General features: G+C 45.7%; 1 protein-coding gene across 1 annotated transcript in view; it reads left to right on the forward strand.

Annotated features, from left to right (window-relative positions):
• Positions 1 to 20,205, forward strand: part of TECTA (tectorin alpha) — a 92,117-nt gene that overhangs the window by 39,576 nt on the left and 32,336 nt on the right. The window contains exons 11-13 of the mRNA XM_023208479.2: positions 3,336 to 3,937; positions 11,448 to 12,009; positions 18,863 to 19,062. Of these exons, the coding sequence (XP_023064247.2) occupies positions 3,336 to 3,937; positions 11,448 to 12,009; positions 18,863 to 19,062 (1,364 nt within the window). The remainder of the gene's footprint in view (positions 1 to 3,335; positions 3,938 to 11,447; positions 12,010 to 18,862; positions 19,063 to 20,205) is intronic.

Consider the following 20,205-nt stretch of genomic DNA (forward strand, 5'->3'; position numbering starts at 1 on the left):
TGTTTTTTTTTTTTTTTTTTTTTTTTTTTTTTTTTTTTTTTTTTTGAGCACTTTCTTCCTTTTGGCATAACAAGGTGCTTCACGCTCATCTTTTAATCTTCCCTGCCCCATGCTGGAATCTGCATGACTCCAGGAAGCCCTGCTGAGTGGGGAATGTTGTTAGAAACCAAGATGTAAGGGAGGTGTCCCCGTTGCTCTTGGGGTGTCTTTGCTTTGCCTCTAGGTCCTTTCAACAGACAGAGCTGAAAACCAACACACACCACACACCACACACATAACACACACACACACATCTTTTTAACTCTATGATTCCTGACCTTGGGAAATCCAAGGAGTGTGTGGAGAGCTTAGTGGTTGTCATCTCAGAGAAGGGCAGTTGTATCCCTGGTGAGCCCCAGGGAGGGACCTAATAGCAGATGCCATGAGAGCCTCCACGGTTCCTGTTGGCCACCACATCCTGTGGGGCCTTATCTACTTTTCCAAAGCTTTTTCATCCACCTCCCTATATCCTCTTTTATCCTATCTCCAGCTTATCCAACACGATCTCTGTTTCTGCTCCCACACTGAGCCTCCCAGTTGTATTTCATTCATGCTACAGGATTGCCGAGTCTCCCCCATACCAAATCTGTTCTGTTGCCAGGCCATTTCAGTGCGGTCCTTTCAGACTGCTAACTCCTACCCGGCAGGGGATGTTTCTGAGTTGTTTTTGTGCTGCACGGAGCACAGTTTGGTGACGTCGTGTGTGCCAAGTTAGCAGGGTGTGATGGTGATATTCCCTGTTTCCCTGCGTGTGACAGCTACTGAGAAGAGCTTCTCACTATCCCTCATCTGGGCCAGCAAACCTGGAGGAAGTTCTTATCAGTATCTTTTTTAGGGAAGATGTGGGCAGAAGCAGTCACATGGAACATGGCTTTCTTGGGCTGAGGGCCAGGGCTCCTACTTGAGATGTCCCCCAGGATATCTCATCTAGATCTTGTGTACATGGATCTGGTGAGAAGGACTGGATAGTGCCCACTTGATTCATCAGGCCTCCAAGTACTAAGGGATTAATCTGGTTGGGGTCTTGCAGAGTGGGGATCGAACTGGACGACAGCTGTGGATCAGGAACACAATCTTCTTTGAACCTAGAGACAGACAACTGCTGCCTCTGTGTTCAGATATTTTTAACTGGCCCTCCTGTTGGCAGAGCCAGGCTGCCCAATTAAATAATTTCACAGAGGCATTCCAGGGCCTAGGGGAAGTTTTATTACTCGACGTCTGTATGTTCCAGACTTTCAGACAAATTCAGACAACACAATAAGTCATAAAGTGGGAGCCATTTAAATAAGTCATGTTATTTGCTATCACCATAAATCTGCAGTCAGTGTTAGAACATTCATAATTTAGAGACAAATGTGAAAATCCCTCTATACAGATATATATAATCAGTGCTGAACTAGCCTTCAACTCTGAAGCCGTATGGTATTGTAGTCAATGGGAGTGGAGATAGTCCTCTAGCCCAGAGGAAAAAATGATTGACTTTCAGCCCACAGTGCAGAACTGTTGTATCGGTACTTGTGGGCAGAGCTATTATTGCCATGCAATTTATTTCTCTGTAATGTTCTCTGTGTCCTTGGATTGTAAAACAGTATTAAGGAGTGACGGTATGTATATGAGCCAAAGAAAGTTTTAAAGGTGAGATCTTATTTTCCCAGAGGATGATGGGGACCTCCGCCGATCTTTAGATTGCACAAACTTGTAGGAGGCTTCTCCTGTGCTCCTGAGTTCTGTCCCTGCCCCTGGTAAATTGTGACCCATTAAAGTAATAGTGAGAGATGGGAAGTACGCCCACGACACAGTGAGTATCCCGTGCTGTTATCATTTTATGTGCCCTTTTTTTTTTTTTTTTTTCAGACGGAGTCTCGCTCTGTCACCCAGGCTGGAGTACAGTGGCGCAATCTCTGCTCCCTGCAACCTCCACCTCCCAGGTTCAAGCAATTCTAGTGCCTCAGCCTCCCGAGTAGCTTGGATTACAGGCATGTGTCACCACGCCTGGCTAATTTTTTTGGTATTGTTAGTAGAGACCGGGCTTCACCATGTTGGCCAGGCTGTCTTGAACTCCTGACCTCAGGTGATCCGCCTGCCTCAGCCTCCTAAAGTGCTGGGATTACAGTTGTGTGCTGTGCTTTTTGACCAAGAGACTTATCTTTCAAGGAAGGCTTCTGGGAAGATGGGCAATTTGAAGTGAGACTTGAAGAATGGGTGGGATTTAGCTTTGTGGGTGGGGGGCTGTCCAGGAAGGTGAAAGCGCATGAACAAAGGGGCTGCAGAGTGATGACCTCCTTTGCAGAGAATGATGAGAAAGTGGACGAGACCAGAGGGCACCAAGAACAGAGAAATGAAAGACAAAAGGAGAGACTACAAGCCAATCTGCAGAGTAAAAATACCTACATATAGCCTGTCTGTGTAACAGAAGGAGGTGCAAAGAGGAGAAAGGGCATACCATTGATGGAGACCCTCTTGATAGATTAGATTATTAACCCTCAAAACAACCGTGCTAGCTGAATGCGGTTCATACTTAATGAAAGAGGAAACAGAAGCCCTGAAGGCATGAAATAACATCCCAGAGTTAAGTTAGCAGCATCCACAGGTCTCTGTGGTCCCAAAACACACAATAATCCCTCTCCAGAGTCTGAGTCATTGGACCCAGATTAAATCTCACTCTGGCACTTACTAGTTAGATTAAGTTAAATCATCAAACTTCAGTTTCCTCACCTGTAAGATAAGAGTAATAAGATTTCCCTTACTTTCCAGGTTGTTGAGATAAGGTACCCAAAAGTGCCTAGGACAGTGTCTGGCATGTAGCAGATGCTCAATTCTGGGTCTCAGACTCAAAATCTGCTAGGTGCCCTAGCAGAGTGTGTGAATGAAGGGGTGCCACTGGAACTTGGATCTCCCAAATGAGGATGAGTACAGTTTACTGTACTGTGCACGTAAGACCACACACACAGATACAGAGGCACACACATGCAGTCACACACATGCACACTCGCACACACACGTGCACATGCACACTCACATGCATGCACAGATGTGTGCACACACGCATGCACTCTCACACATCCATGCACACACAATGCACTCACGCACACACATGCAATCACATGTGCATGCACTCATACACACATGCACACACACTAACACACATGCATGCACAAATGCATGCATGCACACACACATGCACTCACACACATGCATGCACACACACACATGCACTCACACACACACGCATGCACACACACTTCTGTCTTTGACTTTTGTCCTTTTCTCAAACCCGTCTTCTTGACTACCTGCAGCGCTGCAGTGCCCAGAGAACAGCCACTTTGAGGAGTGTATAACATGTACAGAGACCTGTGAGACCCTTGCCCTGGGCCCCATCTGCGTGGATAGTTGCTCTGAGGGATGTCAGTGTGATGAGGGCTATGCTCTACTGGGCAGCCAGTGTGTCACGCGGAGTGAATGTGGCTGCAACTTTGAGGGGCACCAACTTGCCACCAATGAGACCTTCTGGATGGACCTGGACTGCCAGATCTTCTGCTATTGCAATGGCACAGACAACAGTGTCCACTGTGAGACCGTGCCCTGCAAGGATGATGAGTACTGCATGGAGGAGGGCGGCCTGTACTACTGCCAAGCCCGTACCGACGCCTCCTGCATCGTCTCAGGCTATGGCCACTACCTCACCTTTGATGGCTTCCCCTTTGACTTCCAGACCAGCTGCCCGCTCATCCTGTGCACCACAGGAAGCAGGCCGAGCTCAGACTCTTTCCCCAAGTTTGTTGTCACAGCCAAGAATGAGGACCGGGACCCGTCACTGGCCTTGTGGGTTAAGCAGGTGGACGTGACTGTGTTTGGCTACAGTATCGTGATCCACCGAGCCTACAAGCACACTGTGCTGGTGAGTAGTCACGGGGCCCCCTCAAGAGGGAGTCGTGGAGACATCAGGATGGGGTCAGCAAGCCAGGCTGCAGTTGAATCAGGCAGGTCCGGAATCCAAAGAAAATCATAGTATATTAAAGCAGAGAGAGGCCCTAGAGATTTTCGGTCACTTCATCTTACAGAGAAGGAAACAGAGGCTCAGAGAAAAAAATGATTTGCCCAAGTCACATACACCAAGTTAGGAGGCAGAGCCAGCTCTGGAAGTGGGCCTTTCATGTGGCAGCGGATTATGTTGGAGAGAGCACAGACTGGGGTTAGCATCCCTGCTTGGTGGCTGCTGTGTGACTTCAGGCAGTCACTTAACCTCCTAGCTTGGTCACTCCACCTGTAAAAGAAATGCCTACCTTGTACAGACTAGGCCTCCCTAACTGATGCTATTGTCCTCGTCCACCCACTTCCCTTTTTTGAGATCAGGGTGATATTCGCCTGTTCTGGCCTCCCTGGTCTCCCGTCTCTCCTGGTCTCCCGTTTGGCACCCACAGGATCTGTAAGTTCACACATTTGGAGGACTCGTGGCTCTCCTACAATCCCTTTACTCACTTAGGCTTCAACTCCCTCTTTCTAAGCTTCCCACCCTTTTCACCCAAAGAGTACTTCCTTGACTACGAAGACAGGGGCAGTGGGGCTGAGGAGCTCTACGCACTCCTTATCTGGCCTGCAGACATCAGCCCCAGCTACAGGCCCAGCCATTCTTTCTCCAGGGTCCTGCTCTGCACGTGACTTGACATGCTAAGAAGCAAGCCAACAGCCTCTGCTTTAGCATTTCAGAGAGCTGATTTAGGGTGTTTGCCTTCTTGACATTATTATCACAGATCTGTGTCATAATTTTTCCATCTCTAAAGGGACTCCTTTTCATCTTGTATACATTGTCTTAGAAATTCTGAGCTATACTGAACTAAACTATCTAAACCTAACTAAAGAGTTCCCTGGGCAACTATACTGACTTCTTTTTCTGCCTCGGGATTTCTTCAACTTCCTTCTCTGACAAAGAGAGGTTCCCAAGCCTTTCAAGTTTATTGAAAATCTTCCTTTTTAGCATCTAAGGGAGCAATTTCACTGTATCATCCTCTTCCCTTGCTTGCACACCACAAACCTAAATCCCAGTTGTTTTCCTTTCTGCTCATCCTAACAGTTTATTCCAGTAGCCATTATTGCATTCATCAGGCTGTATTTTTCGTGATCTTCATGTCTAAAGCTCTCTCACTTCAAATCATGGGCTTCATAAGGGCAGGAACCATACCTAATTCATCTTTATGTTGAATGAATGGGCAGCCCCCTGCACCTAGTGACACTCGAAACACTGGTCAAATGAATGAATGAGGCTGGGCACGGTGGCTCATGTCTGTAATCCCAGCACTTTGGGAAGCCAAGACAGGTGGATCAGAAGGTCAAGAGTTCAAGACCAGCCTGGCCAAGATGGTGAAAGCCCGTCTCTATTAAAAATACAAAAATTAGCTAGGTATGGTGGTGTGCACCTGTAATCCCAGCTACTCAGGAGGCTGAGGCAGAGAATTGCTTGAACCCGGGAGGCGGAGATTGCAGTGAGGCGAGATTACACTATTGCACTCCAGCCTGGGCGACAGAGTGAGCCTCTGTTCCCCCGACCCCCCAAAAAATGAATGAATGAAATGACACAATAACTGCTTTCTTCCAGGGTTCCCTTCATTTTGTCACAGTGCTAGTTACTGCTTCAACAATCTGAGAGATTACATTGCCACTGAGGCAAGTTAGGACTGTGTCAGAGTCTTGGCTTTCAGCCACATAAGATTTCTAGATGTTTGGATAGTCAAAGCTACCCATTACGACAACTTCCCTCTATCCATTTTCATCTTACGTTAAAACAAATATATCGGTTGTTTTGCCCACGTTGCTTGCGTCGTATTTGTCCTTTTCTCTTTGTTTCCTTTTGTGCTGTCTTTCCACCCTTAGATTTAGGTGTTTTCATGCAGTTACTTGTCTCTTTGATATTCGCTGCTCTTCGGCCTTTCTGCCTTTCAGGTTTTTCTTTTCTTTTAAAATGTAATCTGTTCATGGGTCCTGTCTCATCTAGTTTAAGATGAATTGTGTTTTCTGCCTTGTGTTACACACTCTGCATTTAGGTACCTCGACATCTGAGGCTACGCATGCTGGCTTCAGACATCCTCCCAGTTCTTTTCAGGTATACTGTGGGGTCCTCGTGAGCACCTACTCTTCTTTCATGCTGCCCTTCCCTCTCCTTCACAATAAATGACTTCCCACTGTCTCTAGGCATTTCCTTCCCTTTCCCTCTACTGTAGAGTTAAGCCCCCAGTGGGTTAGCTCTCCTTCCAGGCATGTGCTCTGCCCCAGTCTCACAAGATGCACTTATTGCTAAAGTCCCAAGCCCGGAGAACCACACAGCGGACTTCTTCCTCACAGAGTGCTGGAGACGGGGGTGTGAATTAGTTTATTAAGGTCTGCCATTATGAAATACCACAGACTGGATGGCCTAAAACAACAGCAACTCATTCTTTCCCAGTTCTGGAGGCTGTAAGTCCAAAGTCAAGGTGGTGGTAGGTTCACATTCGCCAGGAGGTCCTGGGGAAGCACCACTCCCTACCTCTCTCGTAGCTTCTGGTGGCTGTGGGCAGTCCTCAGTGTTCCTTACCTTGTGGCAGCACCAACTCCAGTCTCTGCCTCTGTCTTTACATGGCCTCCTTCCCTCCGCATCTCCTGTTTTCTCTGTGTCCAAATCTCCTTCTCCTTTTAAGAACACCATTCACTGGAGTTAACCCCACCTAATCCAGGGTGACCTCATCTTAACTTGATCACATCGACAAAGCCCCTATTTCCAAGTCAGTCCATTCACAGGTCCCGGGGGCTAAGGTCTCAACGTTTGTTTTGGGGGGACACAGTGTAACCCACAACAGGGGGTCATTGGAGACAATGAGTATCAGGGAGAAATGGATTAAAGAGGTGGGGGGACTTCTTGCTAGGGCACTTCTTTCTCAGTCACTGAGATGTCCTAAGTGCTCAAGTTGGAAACAGAGTATACAGCTTTCAAACCCTTGACAAGAAGACCAAGTTCAGGGTGCATCGAGAGTTCTTTGCTTTCGAGGTGCGGGGGATAGATTTAACAGTTACTTCGGATCATTAAAATGCATTGCAGAATCTGCTTATTCAATGATTTGCATTTGTTTTCCCATGATGTTTTTACTAGTCACCATCTCTCCCTGAGCCTGAAGAATAATGGCCGTTAGGATGACAGTGTGAAATGAAGTGCTGGATGAAACACAGCCTAGAGTGCAGGTCACTGCTGGGGCCCTCAGAAATGGAGGGTGATAAAAAAGTGCTTCCTTGGGACACAGGGTTCTTCTATGACTCTGACCTTTCCCTGCATTCAGCAGCACCACAGGACATGGGAAAATCCACTAAGCCAAGAGAAGCTAGAAATAAATGTGCTATCTGTAGACCAGACAGGGTAGGGGGTTGAGCTGCAGAAGGTGAGCCACTCCTGGGGGCACCACCATAGCCCATCTCAGCCATCCACAGCCAGAACTCAACAGAGACTGCCTCACTCCTGCCCCTACCCCCAGGCTTCATCACTGCCAAGTCTGACATGATTCAGGCCAATGGGGAGGTTTTCAGGGTCCTCACAGCCTGTGTCTTTATCATTTATTGCCAGAAGAGTGGGGTTTTGAGCATCACTCTGGCTTGATTTAGTGTCATGAGCTTCTATTGATGCTTATTCTCTACCAAGTCCTGGGGGTAGAAAAATGAATCAAATATGGCCTCTGTCCTAAAAGAGTCTAGTGCTAGAGACAGACATGTTAGCAATTAATGTCTGTGTAACGTGAAGAACTGCAAAAATGTTGCTCATGGAGGGTGTGAGAGCACAGAGGAGGGGCTGCCTAAATCAGCTGCAAGGACCTCAGGGAGGGCTTCCTGGAAGAGGAGACCCAGAGTTGATCACTGGAGGATTACACTTGCCAGACCAAGAAGGAGGTGAAGGTGTCCACCAAAAGGAAATATTGGTGAAGACTTGGGGTGGGTAGCAAAGTGAGGGATGCAAGGAGACTTTGCTGCAGGAGACCTTGCTGGAGAACTAGGTCAAGGTCTGTTGTTTAAAGGAAAACTGTCTCCAAAAACTCTAATATGTGGTCTTATTTCCAATACTTAAATATTTGAAATACACTTCCCCCGACTCCTCCCACACCTTCTCATCATCCTCTGCGACTTCCTCCTCCATCCATCAAGCCTGTTGCCATTCTAGCCTCTCCCTTTTCCTCTGACCTCCTGCCTCTGAGCTCCCTCTTTTCTTCCATTTCTCACTCACAGAGAGAGAGGCAGGGCAGTGGTGCCAGGGTGGAGGCGGCATGCGTGGGGTTTCTGAGACACAGAGAAGCCGAACCTGTCTGAGTCGAGGGTGTTCCTTTCTCAAAGCTCTCCTTGGCAATGGCAGAATTTCCAAGCCTTTTAGCTTCATCCAATTATATCGCCTCCCCAAGGCATTGCCTCCTGTGTGACATCAGGTAGCTAGAAATATAGAATGCAAGGTAACTTAGGAAGAAAAGCCAGCTGGCACCAACTGGCCTCTGAGTGCAAGACTTTTACTTTATTCTCTGTGAACTTTCGGGATAGATCAGAGTCTCCATGGCCTCGCTCCTCCTCTCACCCTCCGTGCACCTTGTCCCTTAAATGACTATCACTGCATCCTCTCCACCTCCTCCCTTCCAAGTGCCGAGAATGAGGCATCTCTTCTCCTCCCATGGCTGCTTTCCCCCTCTGCCATTTCTTTGTTGCCTTCCCTGGGATCTTGGCCCTCTGTTGTCTCCTCTCCCTTCTGTGTCTTTCTACAGTGTCCTTCTCTTCAACCCATAAACATGCTCATTCTCAAACAAGCCTTGCTCCCAGTTCCCCACTAGCTTCAATCCAATCTCTCTCCTTCCATTTCTGGTCAGACTCTTAAGAGCATCATCTCTGCTTCTGAATCTCCTGTTTGTTACTTTATTTGCTATTTGTTTCTGCAATCCAAATTCTGGCCTCATCTTCCTACTTAAATTCTCTTATTAAGATTGCTGATGCTTTTGTTTTACAAAACAAATGGGTGTTTTGCAGGCTTTATCTCATAGGCCGCTTTACCATGTGTGTACTGGATACAAGGCCCTTCATGATCCAGGCCCTCCCCACCTGTCCATTTTCATCTCCCACCACTCCCAAGGCCACACGCTATGCCCCAGCAGCACTAAATTGCTGTAATTATTCATATTTATCAGGATATTTTTCCCTTATCTACCTGGGCCTTTGCTGGAACTGAGCCCTTTACTTCAAATTCCCTTGTCTTCACTCCCACCCCTCCTTGATGGGCCAACTCCTCCTCCTCCTTTGAGACCGGGTGTGGGCATTGTCTTCTGCAGGCAGCCCTGATTTTGTGCCCAGGCTGAGGCTGGTGCCTGTGCATCTGTTTACCTCTATCATTGCTTTTATCACATGGTATTGTTATCTGTCTGTGTACTTCCCTCTGCCACATGCCTATGAGCTCCTAGGGAAAGGCCATATGTTTTTTATCCCAGCCTTTAGCGCAGTGCCTGGCACTCAGTGGTGCCAAATCAATGTCTACTGGATGAATGAATGAATTCTGCCTCAACGAATACTCACAGAAGGAAACAGTTGAGTTTTGAAGGGTGAGCATTGCCCCAGGAAAAAGGTGGGGTCAAGGGCATCCCTGTTGTCTTAGGTCAGGTTCCCGAGAAGCAAAGTCTGAGGTGGGAAATCTTGGGAAAGTGAGGATAGCACCGGGTCAAGAGAGCTCAGCAGGGCTGTGGTCCAAGCTGCAGAACAGCTTTAGCCTGGGCTACTGGGAGCCCTGGTGCTCGACTCCCAGTGTCAGCCAGTCATTGGCCAAGGGCTACCCTTGGATTAGGGGATCAGAATCTTCTGGGCAACGTGGTTCCCATGGGGCCAAGGCCAGCTGTGAGTTATCGTTAGCCCATAGTTGCAGGGCCTGGGATTGGGGGTCCTGGGTGGAGCACGGAAAGCATCCATCACACTCACAGCACGGGAAATGGCAGGGTGGAATGGCACAGCTTGGTTCATTTAGGGAACTGCAAACTGTTGGGTGTTGCTGGTGTGCAGGAAGCCAATGGGGTGGATCTGAGAGGCAGGGCCAGTTCCTGGAGAAGTGCTAAGAATATCAGACACTTTACCCAAGCCCTGGAGAGGGCTTTCAGTATTGGATTAACTGCTTTCAATTGCATTAAGATTACTGGCGTGGCGGTAGTGACCAAATGGAGGGGCAATCCTGGGGCCAGGGAGACAAGTTAGGAGAGTATGCTACAGTCAAGGTGAAAGGTGATGAGAGTCTGAACCAAGGCAGGAGAAGGCGTGGAAAGTGGTGTCAGCCAAGAGAGAGAGGAAGGAGGTTGGGGGAAGGGATTTCTGGTCAGAGAGCAATCTTAAAACAGCTGCTTCTCCCACAAGGCATGCCACCTCCCCTGCGAGCCCTTGCTGCAGTGAGCAACCTGGCTGTCTATCTTCCATCATGCACTAACCGGCCACAGGCTATAGGATTTGGCTCCTCTGAATCAAAATAGTTCAAGGGCAGTGCATTCCTGGAGTTTACTGTTAAGGGATTTCCCTCTTGTCTGAATTTAAAAATATATGGGAGGAAACGTATGTCAAATGCCCCCTCCGTGGGAGACATTGTGCTGGGTGCCTGGGGGGTAATGAGGAGAAGGTGGGCATAAAGATCAATAAAATGTGGTTCCTGCCCTCAAGTTGCCCATAATCTTGTAGGTGAGATGGAAGAGCGTACACCAGTCATAACATAAGGCAGATTGTGATGTGTGCTGCAATACAGTGTATGCAGGCTTGATCCTGGCCAGCGGTGGAGAGGAATACAAGAGAAGTATAAATAACCTGCCCTGGTTTCCCAGACAAGGGAGTGATTAATTCTGACCACGGGCTCAGAAAATCTTGCCTTACAGAAGAGGCAACATTGGAGCAGGGTCTGGAGGATGAGAGGGATGTTGATGGGTGGAGAGTGTCATTTCAGACAGAGGGAACAGCAAAGTGAAGCCATCCTTAAAGAAAAAAGAAATCTCGAAGGAATTAATACACTGGGGCTTGCCTAAAATAAATTCCATGGTAGAGCTAGAAATAGAAACACAAGAGTTCTATGTTTTGGTATTTCAGTCTAAACTTTAATTGAATTCTTATTACCTTTACATTACCTTGGAGAAAACAATTTGAACTCCTGGGGGAAATAATGCTATGTAAACAGAAGGCACTGAAATAAATAGGTATATTAGTGTAGCAAGGATAGTCATTTGCATCTGTTCAAATCCTAATAATAATAGTTGACTGACATAAACAACAGTACATGCAAAGACTACATTCAACCTGCTCCAACTTCCCTCTGGGACTTGTCTTTCAAGAGACTCATTGTTAGGAGAAGAGCTGGGAAATCTCTGGGCCAACTGTGTTTCTCCACCTCATCTCTCCTCTTATAGGTCAACAGTGAACGGCTCTATCTGCCCCTGAAGCTGGGGCAAGGAAAGATAAATATCTTTTCCTTTGGCTTCCACGTGGTGGTGGAAACTGATTTTGGCCTGAAGGTTGTATATGACTGGAAGACCTTCCTGTCCATCACAGTCCCTCGGAGCATGCAGAACAGCACCTATGGTCTGTGCGGCCGCTACAACGGCAACCCTGATGACGACCTGGAGATGCCCATAGGTCTGCTTGCATCCAGCGTCAATGAGTTTGGGCAGAGCTGGGTGAAGAGGGACACCTTCTGCCAGGTGGGCTGTGGGGACCGCTGTCCGTCCTGTGCCAAGGTAGAAGGTTTCTCCAAAGTGCAGCAGCTGTGCAGCCTGATCCCCAACCAGAATGCTGGCTTCTCCAAGTGTCACAGCAAAGTTAACCCCACCTTCTTCTACAAGAACTGCCTGTTTGACTCTTGCATCGATGGGGGCGCGATGCAGACTGCCTGCAGCTGGCTGCAGAACTACGCCAGCACTTGCCAGACTCAGGGGATCCCTGTGACTGGCTGGAGGAACTACACATCCTGCAGTGAGTCCTTCTCATTGTCGCTCCTTGTAGCTTCTCTTCTTTCTTGATTGCTCTGGGAAGGCCAGTCTTCCATCTCCCTAGAAGTCAGAACAAATTGAGTAGCAATTTAAGGATATGCACTTTGGAACTGAGTCTGTTATCTGAATGAAGCATGACATGTAACCTCCTGGAGCCTCCATGTCCTTATTGGTAAAATAGAGTTAATGTCACTTATTTCATGGGTTACCCTAAGGATGAAATAAGGTCATGCATATAAATCACAGAGTATCGCACGTGGCATTTGGACGCACAAAGTTCACAATAGAATGCTAACAAGAGATTAATGAAAGAAGGATAAGTTTTAACACCTCATGGGCCCATCCTTGTGTTAATAATCCGCATGCTTTGTGTAAGCATGTTATTCTATTTGATTCATATGTGTCATGTTTCAGTCTTTGTGTTTATGAAACAGAGCAGAATATTAAGAGTACATTAGAGAAGGAACTAGAGCCCCTGGATTCCAGCCTTTACTCTGTCTTTAAGGATCTGTGTGACCTTGGGGCAATTCACTTTTCCTCCCTGGTTCTCAGTTTCCCCTTCCATAAAGCAGTGGTAATGCTGCCTTTACTGTTTGTGCCTCAGAAACGTCCAGGGGATCCAATTAGGTAATTGAAAGCCAGGCGCACTCTGTGCATTCTAAGCGGTATTGTTATATTAATGGCTTGCTCTGAGCCGAGACCCCATGCTAAACATTTTATCAATATCCCTCATTTAGTCTTCTCAATGACCCAATTAGTCAAGGAGCAACTGAGACTCAGAGGAATGAAGTAACTGCCTAAGGTCGTATAATCTGAGTGGCAAAGTCAGGACTTGAGCTTCTAACCCAAAGCCCAGGCTCCCAACCCATATACTATACTGCTGGACTATGTACTGGGATAATTTACCTGCATTTAGCACATACGAATAGGAAAAACCTGGGGGAAAAAAACACTGTTGGTCTTTAGCTAACTTGCTTTGATCTATTTTCCTGTCTCAATCTCATTAATAATAGCATATTTCTTTAAAAAGCATATTCCCTATAGAAGGTCTGTAGCTCTTTTAAAACTAAAAATTGATCTGGAATGCATAGAGCGCTAAATAAGTGATACAGCAGGGTCCCCAGAGAATCAACTCCCATCTTCATCCTGGAAAAGGAAATTCAGATGAAAAACCAGAAACAGCATTGTGGTTTAACGCTCACACAGTCAGTTTACATTCCACACAACTGGATTCATGTCGATTGTAAGGGAAGGGTGGGAGGAAGATGAAGGCAGGGAACAGATGCCAATCCCATTTCATCCAGGCTCAGTCCCTGAGTGGGTGAGGCCAGGCAGGGTAGGGAATGGTGCCAGTAGGGAGGACAGTCCAGACAAACTGGCCTCTGATGACTTCAATGAAATAAATATACCTATAAGAAAGCTCGGGTCTGGGTAAATCCCCAGAGCTACTCTGGATTCATTGGGGTCATTCCAGTAAGACCAGAGAGCTTGTCTTCCTCTAAATCAGAAAACCAAGCTTTGGACCCAGAGGCCTAAACATGGTGCAGAATGGGGAAGCTGTTTTGGAAGGTAAAGCTTGCCTGTTTCCCCTGTTACAGAGACTTCTCTCTTCACCTGCAGCCACGCCATGCTGGGTGTACTGCTCTCAGGGTGGCTGGGGTGGGGACAGGCATGCCAAAAACCAATGCTTCCAACTGCAACAAATAGGGAAATGCACACAGGGGCTAATGCCAGGAACTTTCACCTCAATTGATGGGTCTTAATTTTTGTCACTCATGGGAAGGAAAAGAAATTGAGTCAGCAAGGCCTCACAACCTTACCCCCAAGGAAGAAAGGCCCCCACAACAAAGCTTGGCTAGGGATAAAGGATAAGAAGGTGATTTTTCTTGTCTTTCTCTCCCTTCTACCAGCAACCCTTTCCTCTCCCTTCCCAAATTTCTGTCCAAACATTGGTTGCCTCCTCTCTACCCTGGCTTGCTAGTAATGGGAGCTCTACCCATGGCACCCAGAGCCGAGTCTGCCCTGCCTCATCCTCAGTCTTGGGTCCTATCCTTTGCCTTCTACCAGCTTCCCACCAGCACGTCCCAGGCTGATACGCCAGGGCCAGCAGGTAACTTAGAATCGTTCCCATCACAAGGAGACTTAGACCTTCCCTACCTTGACATTTCAAGATAGGGGCAAAGATCCAAAAGTTAGAGCACCTGAGGAGATGGTGGTAATGAATGGCAAAAAGAAAGACTAAAATAGGAGAAAAAATATATGTTTTAAAGCTGGTGTGGAGGCCAGATTGGGGGAGAGGGCATGGTTAGAGGTAACTTCCTTTTCCATTTTGAATCTCAGAAGCAGAGAAAAGCTTCGGGAGACTGAGTCCTAATTCAGCCATTCGACCTAAGAATAGGATTGTTTTAACCGTAGCTGATATGACTCCACATCATGTGAGGACAGGCCCCATCACTCTCCAACTCTCGGTCTACCAAAAATCAATCCAATGTAGCATCCAATGCTTGATATGAGAAATGGTGCTTTAGGAGCAAAGGGGTTAACCTAGAACTGCCCATCAAATTTGTGCTTTTTTGGTAACAAGGTAGAATGCTGGTATTTTTCAATGATCTGACCGTTCCTATCAATGGGATAATTTATTACTCAATTACCTTATTTGTAAACTCATTGGAAAATCTTGTAACCTAAGTTGAGCAAATAGGCTTACAAGGAGAAGGGAAGGTAAATTGTCTTAATTACTAGCCCCTCCTTAAAATTCATTGAGCTGAGTCTATCATTCTTTCAGTCCCTTAATGGGGGACTGTAATTAGGGTATTCGATGGTGAGAGGAGAAAGAGAAGGAAATAAAAAAGGAATAAATGACAGTTCCTTAGCTCTCACTATGTACCAGGTTCTAAGTGGGATCTGGGGACTCATGCATTTACTTCTCATTGCAACCCTGCCAAGTAGGCACTACTCATAATCCCATTTTCTATAGGAAGAAACTGAAGCTCAGAGAAATGAAGTCACTTTCCCGAGGAAGGTGGCCTGGGTAAGTTGGAAAGTGGCTCCTAAGACAGTGCTCTCCCTTCTGTGCAATGCTGCCTCTCTGAGCCTAGTCACCCAGTGCCTAACTTGTGGCCAAAGTTGGTTGTCATCGTCATTTTCCCTTTTATTGGAGGCAGCTGCTGCTACTTCAGAGTGCTGGGTACAAAGTCTGATAATTAAGATTTGTCTTACATATTTCTCCAAACATTTAATAATAATTGTTAAAAAAAAATTCCTTCTACGATTACAACTATTACTACTATGAATTGCAGAAGTTATTATTGAAGTACCAGGCACTATATGAGGAGCTTTATGAATTATATCTCATTTTATTTTGATAACTACTTGATGAGGGAGATACTATGATCCCAGTTTTATAGATGAGAAAACAGAGTTTTAGAGAGAGCAAGTAACCTGTCCATAGTGACACTGCTTAATGGCGGAGCGAGGCCTCAAATCCAGGTTGGTCTGATTCCAAAGCCTCTGTCCATTCTGTTGAGCTGAATTGCTTTTTAGGGGCGCCATTCATCCTGTCTACCAAGGCACAGATGCTGGGTATGGCAAGAGACACATTCTTGACCATGGTACAAATCCAGGTGCAGAGTTCAGGTCATCACTCTACAGCTCGCAGTATATCATTTGGTGGGGAGAGAGAAGCAGTGGATCAGTACTAGGAATCTGAAAGTTTGTTTTCCAAGAATCAAGTGTTTCTTAACCATCTGCCATGTTCTCAGCACTGTGTAGGGTGGCATGGAAGAATCAGAGTGTGAAACGTGGTGTTTATCATCCAGTTGGAAAAATAGACCCATTTGAAATACTTGAAATAACAAACATCTCTAAATTAGTAATACCTCTTCCCAAATATTACAATGCATTGCATACCTTCAGTCACTGTTAACACTGGCATATGAACAAGTTAAACAAATAAATAATAAAAATAAAACAAGTGAATACTGGCACATGAACAGAAAGACCAACCAAGGGAAAGAAGAGAAAGTTCAGAAACAAGCCCAAACACTAAAGAGAAATTAGCATATGGTAAAGTTGGCATTTCAAAGTACTGGGAAAACATATTTGTTATTCAGTAAATAGTAAAGGGTCAAAGGGCAAACTAGCTGGGAAAAGCTAAATCCTTCCTTCATTTCTTACTCCAAAATAAAATCCAGGCAGAACAAAGATTAAACATAAAAAAACTAAATCACAAAAATACTAGAAGAAAACAAAGGAGTGTTCTTGATAATCTTGCAATGGAGAGAACGTTTCAGAACAAATTATCCAAAGTTAAAAGGGAAATTTGATAAATTTCATTACATTAAAAAGTTTACATCTTTCCATGGCAAGGAGATAAACAACTTCAAAAAAAGTTAGAAAATTATTTAAAAATGAATGCAAAGTCAAAAGACAAATGATAAATATTTTGTAACACATACGACATACCACAAAGGCCTATTTTAATTCTTTTTTTTTTTTTTTTTTTTTTTGAGATGGAGTCTCACTCTGTCACCAGGCTGGAGTGCAGTGGCATGATCTCAGGTCACTACAACCTCCACCTCCTGGGTTCAAGCAATTCTCCTGCCTCAGCTTCCCAAGTAGCTGGGACTAAAAGCAAGCACCACCATGCCTGGCTAATTTTTGTATTTTTAGTAGAGATAGGATTTCACCATGTTGGCCAGGCTGGTCTCAATCTCTTGACCTCGTGATCCACTGCCTTGGACTGCCAAAGTGCTGGGATTACAGGCGTGAGCCACTGCACCTGACCTGGCCTATTTTAATTTTTAAAGAACTTTTATAATTTAATAATAAAAATTTCAACAACATGAAATGTGAAAAGGATATGAAAAGGCAGTTAACAAAAAAAGACATACAAATGGATTATAAACATGAGAGCAAGAGGATCAACCTCACAAAGAAATGCAAACTAAATAAGGATATATAATAATAATAATAGTAATACACATATAGCATAAGGAGACAGCACATATAGTATTTTAACCTTGTTTCCAAGGATCAGACAATTTGGTGATAGACAATCAAGGAAAGTGTGGGAAAACAAACCTCCTCCAACAGTGCAGGGAGGAAGACAAATTGGCACAGCCTCTTTAGAGGCAACTTAGTGGCATTCATACCTTTTGACCCAGTAATTCCACTTTCAGTAATTTATTCCACAGATGCCCTTACTCATGAGGGCAAAGATACATGTACAGGGATGTTCACTGCAGCATCAGCATAAACACAAAAAATACACTCAGCATGCAGCAGCGCAAAAGCAATAATTTGAGGCTAAATGAAATGAATATTGTCATAAAGAAAGCAATGAGCAGAAATGTGTATATATTATGCTCCCATTTATGCAAAAAATAATGGGCAGGGCATACACATATGCTTGTGTGCATACATACACACACAAATGGGTGCTTGTATATGCATAGAACACTTCTGGAAAAATGGACTATAGTTTGGTATCAGAGGTTGCCATTTCATCATGCTTTTACTTGTATGGTTTGGATTATCTACGCTATGCAAGTATTATGTATTAAACTACAAATGTTTTTTTAAAAACATATAGTATATTGTGAGAGTGGTTATATGAAGCAAAACGTGTTAAAATTCATAGAACTGTGTACTCTAAAAGTAGACGTTACTACTAGATAATTTAATAAATGAAATAACCCCCCATATAGATACTGTATACAGTATAGGGTAGACATCCCCACATAATGGTAGTTGTGCTTTTAGTATACATTGATTGAGATAATAGCTTCTACGAAACTTTTTAAGCAAACCTGTCTTTAATGATTGACTAATACTTACGGAACACTTATGTGCCAACCACTGTCCTGAGCACACAGACTCACTTAATCCTTTGCAACCAGGCATGAAGCGAATGCTGTGGGTATCTGTATTTACAGATAAGAAAGCTGAAGCTCAGAGAGCCCGAGTGATGCTCTGGGTCTCTTGTAGCTGGTTCCAGAGCCCACACCCTTCACCAGGACCCTACTTGCCTTCTATAGAAGCATCTAGATGCATTTGAAAAATGGTAGAACATAATTGATGCGAGTCAGTTTGCACAGACATGTGCACATGCACACACACGTGCACGCCAGCACGTGTACTCATGCACACAAACACACACGTTCATGCCAGCATGTGTACTCATGTGTGCGTGCGTGCGCGCGCGCGCACACACACACACACACACACACAGTGTACATTTGCCTTCTCAGAGATCATGGGGCTCAGGCATCTATGGATGGTAAACTGCTGGCTTAGAAAAGGGTTCTGTAGAAGCTCTGGGGTGTAGAGGAGCTGACACTGGTCTAAGAGGGAGAGCTATATGGGTAAGCTGGGACTCCCACTGGGACTTGAAGAACCAGGAATTTGGACAGGCTGAGAGGATGAAGAAGGGCATGAATAAGAAAGATCAACGTGAACGGAGACCTGGAGGCAGGAGGAGGGTGGGTGCCTTGGGAGGTTATCAGGTGACATTTCTAACTGGAGATTCAGATCGGGGGTGGGTTTAGGTGGCAGGTAATAGAGGATCTCAATGGCCAGGCTGAGGAAAGGACGACCATGATGTGAGAAGCTCCAGCCACCTCCATCTGCACGTTGGCCCTTTATTTAAGAGGCAACTAATCAGACCCAGGCTTTCTGTGAGCAAAGAGGGCAGTAATGAAGAAAGGCGGCAGACCTCCTACCTCCTGCCTCTCCCTGTGCCCTTCATCTCCCTGAGTAGGTGAGCAATAGCTGTGAGAAAACCCTCCTCGGTGCCTTGTGATCGTGTGAGTCTTGACTTGTCTGTCCTGTTCCAGCTGTCACCTGCCCTCCAAACAGCCATTACGAGAGCTGCGTGAGTGTCTGCCAGCCCCGCTGTGCCGCCATCCGCCTGAAGAGTGACTGCAGCCACTACTGCGTGGAGGGCTGTCAGTGCGACGCTGGCTACGTCCTCAACGGCAAGAGCTGCATCCTGCCCCACAGCTGCGGCTGCTACTCCGATGGCAAATATTACGAGGTATGGGAGGCCAGCCTGGCATTTTCCTCCTTGTCAGTGATCAGATTCCTCTCCAACTCTAAGAGGTTGGTCAGATTGACCAATTTTCCCACTTCATTATGAAGAGCGTCATGTTCATGGCAGGGGAGTGGGATGGGGTGTAGAGAGGCTAAGCACACTCTTCAGATGACGTTCTTGGGCACTGAGTGTCAGACATGGAAAAGCACCTGAGTGTCTCCTCCTCCCTCCTCCACATTGGCAAGGTCTCCGGCGCTCTGCCTCCCCTACTCACTCACATTTGTGTGCCTCTGTCGTGCCTTTCTCTATTTTCTGTCCTGTAAATCTCAGTTTGAAAGCTTCAGATACAGCTATAGTTTGGAAATATGGTGACTGTGAATCTGACATTTGTAGCTGTCTTAGCTAAGGACATTTGTCACTGGAAAATATGGAGCTAGAGGCTGAGTGGGGCGGCCTTCCCTCTTCTGGCTGTTGAGGCTCCGTGAGGGTAGCTGTGGCTGCCATCTCCACGTGTGCCATTTGTCACTCTGGTATCATCCCCAGAGTTTGGTCCGGACTGCTAATGTGGTGCCCCCACATCCCACCCTCTGTGGCGCCCCCTACAGGGCTTTAAACATAGAGTTAAGGAAGATGCCCTTCGCAGATGTTTCTCAATAAAACATATGAGTTCACGAAATCATTTCACTTTTTGGACTTTGTAATCTTTCCATAACACTAAGCTAGAATTCCATAATACTAAGCTAGAAAAGCTCTTGAATAGACAAGGTATTTAGTTCATGGTTCGATCTCAAGCCCATTCTCTGTTTAAATGACATCAAAACCGTATGTTGGCAAGTTAGATGGTTAACAACTGCGAATAATTGAGTATCTGCTGTTTGCAAAGCACTGTGTTGGTGGTATTGTGGGGGATGAGAAAGCATGTCCCCTGCCTTGAGGGTCTTAAAAATCTATTCAGAAGAGAGAAATAATGTACGTTAAAGAACAGGAGAACAGTTACAAAATAACCTATCAGCAAGTGAAAAATAATACCCTACAGAACTAATCAATTTTAAGTGAAAAAGAATAGTAGCATTTAAAATAATTCTAATTGAAATGTCTGAATTGGAAATCAACTAGGCGAAAAATAAATAGTACCTCCTTTTTGTA

This window comes from Piliocolobus tephrosceles, chromosome 13 (assembly GCF_002776525.5).
Source record: "Piliocolobus tephrosceles isolate RC106 chromosome 13, ASM277652v3, whole genome shotgun sequence".
Lineage (NCBI taxonomy): Eukaryota > Metazoa > Chordata > Mammalia > Primates > Cercopithecidae > Piliocolobus > Piliocolobus tephrosceles.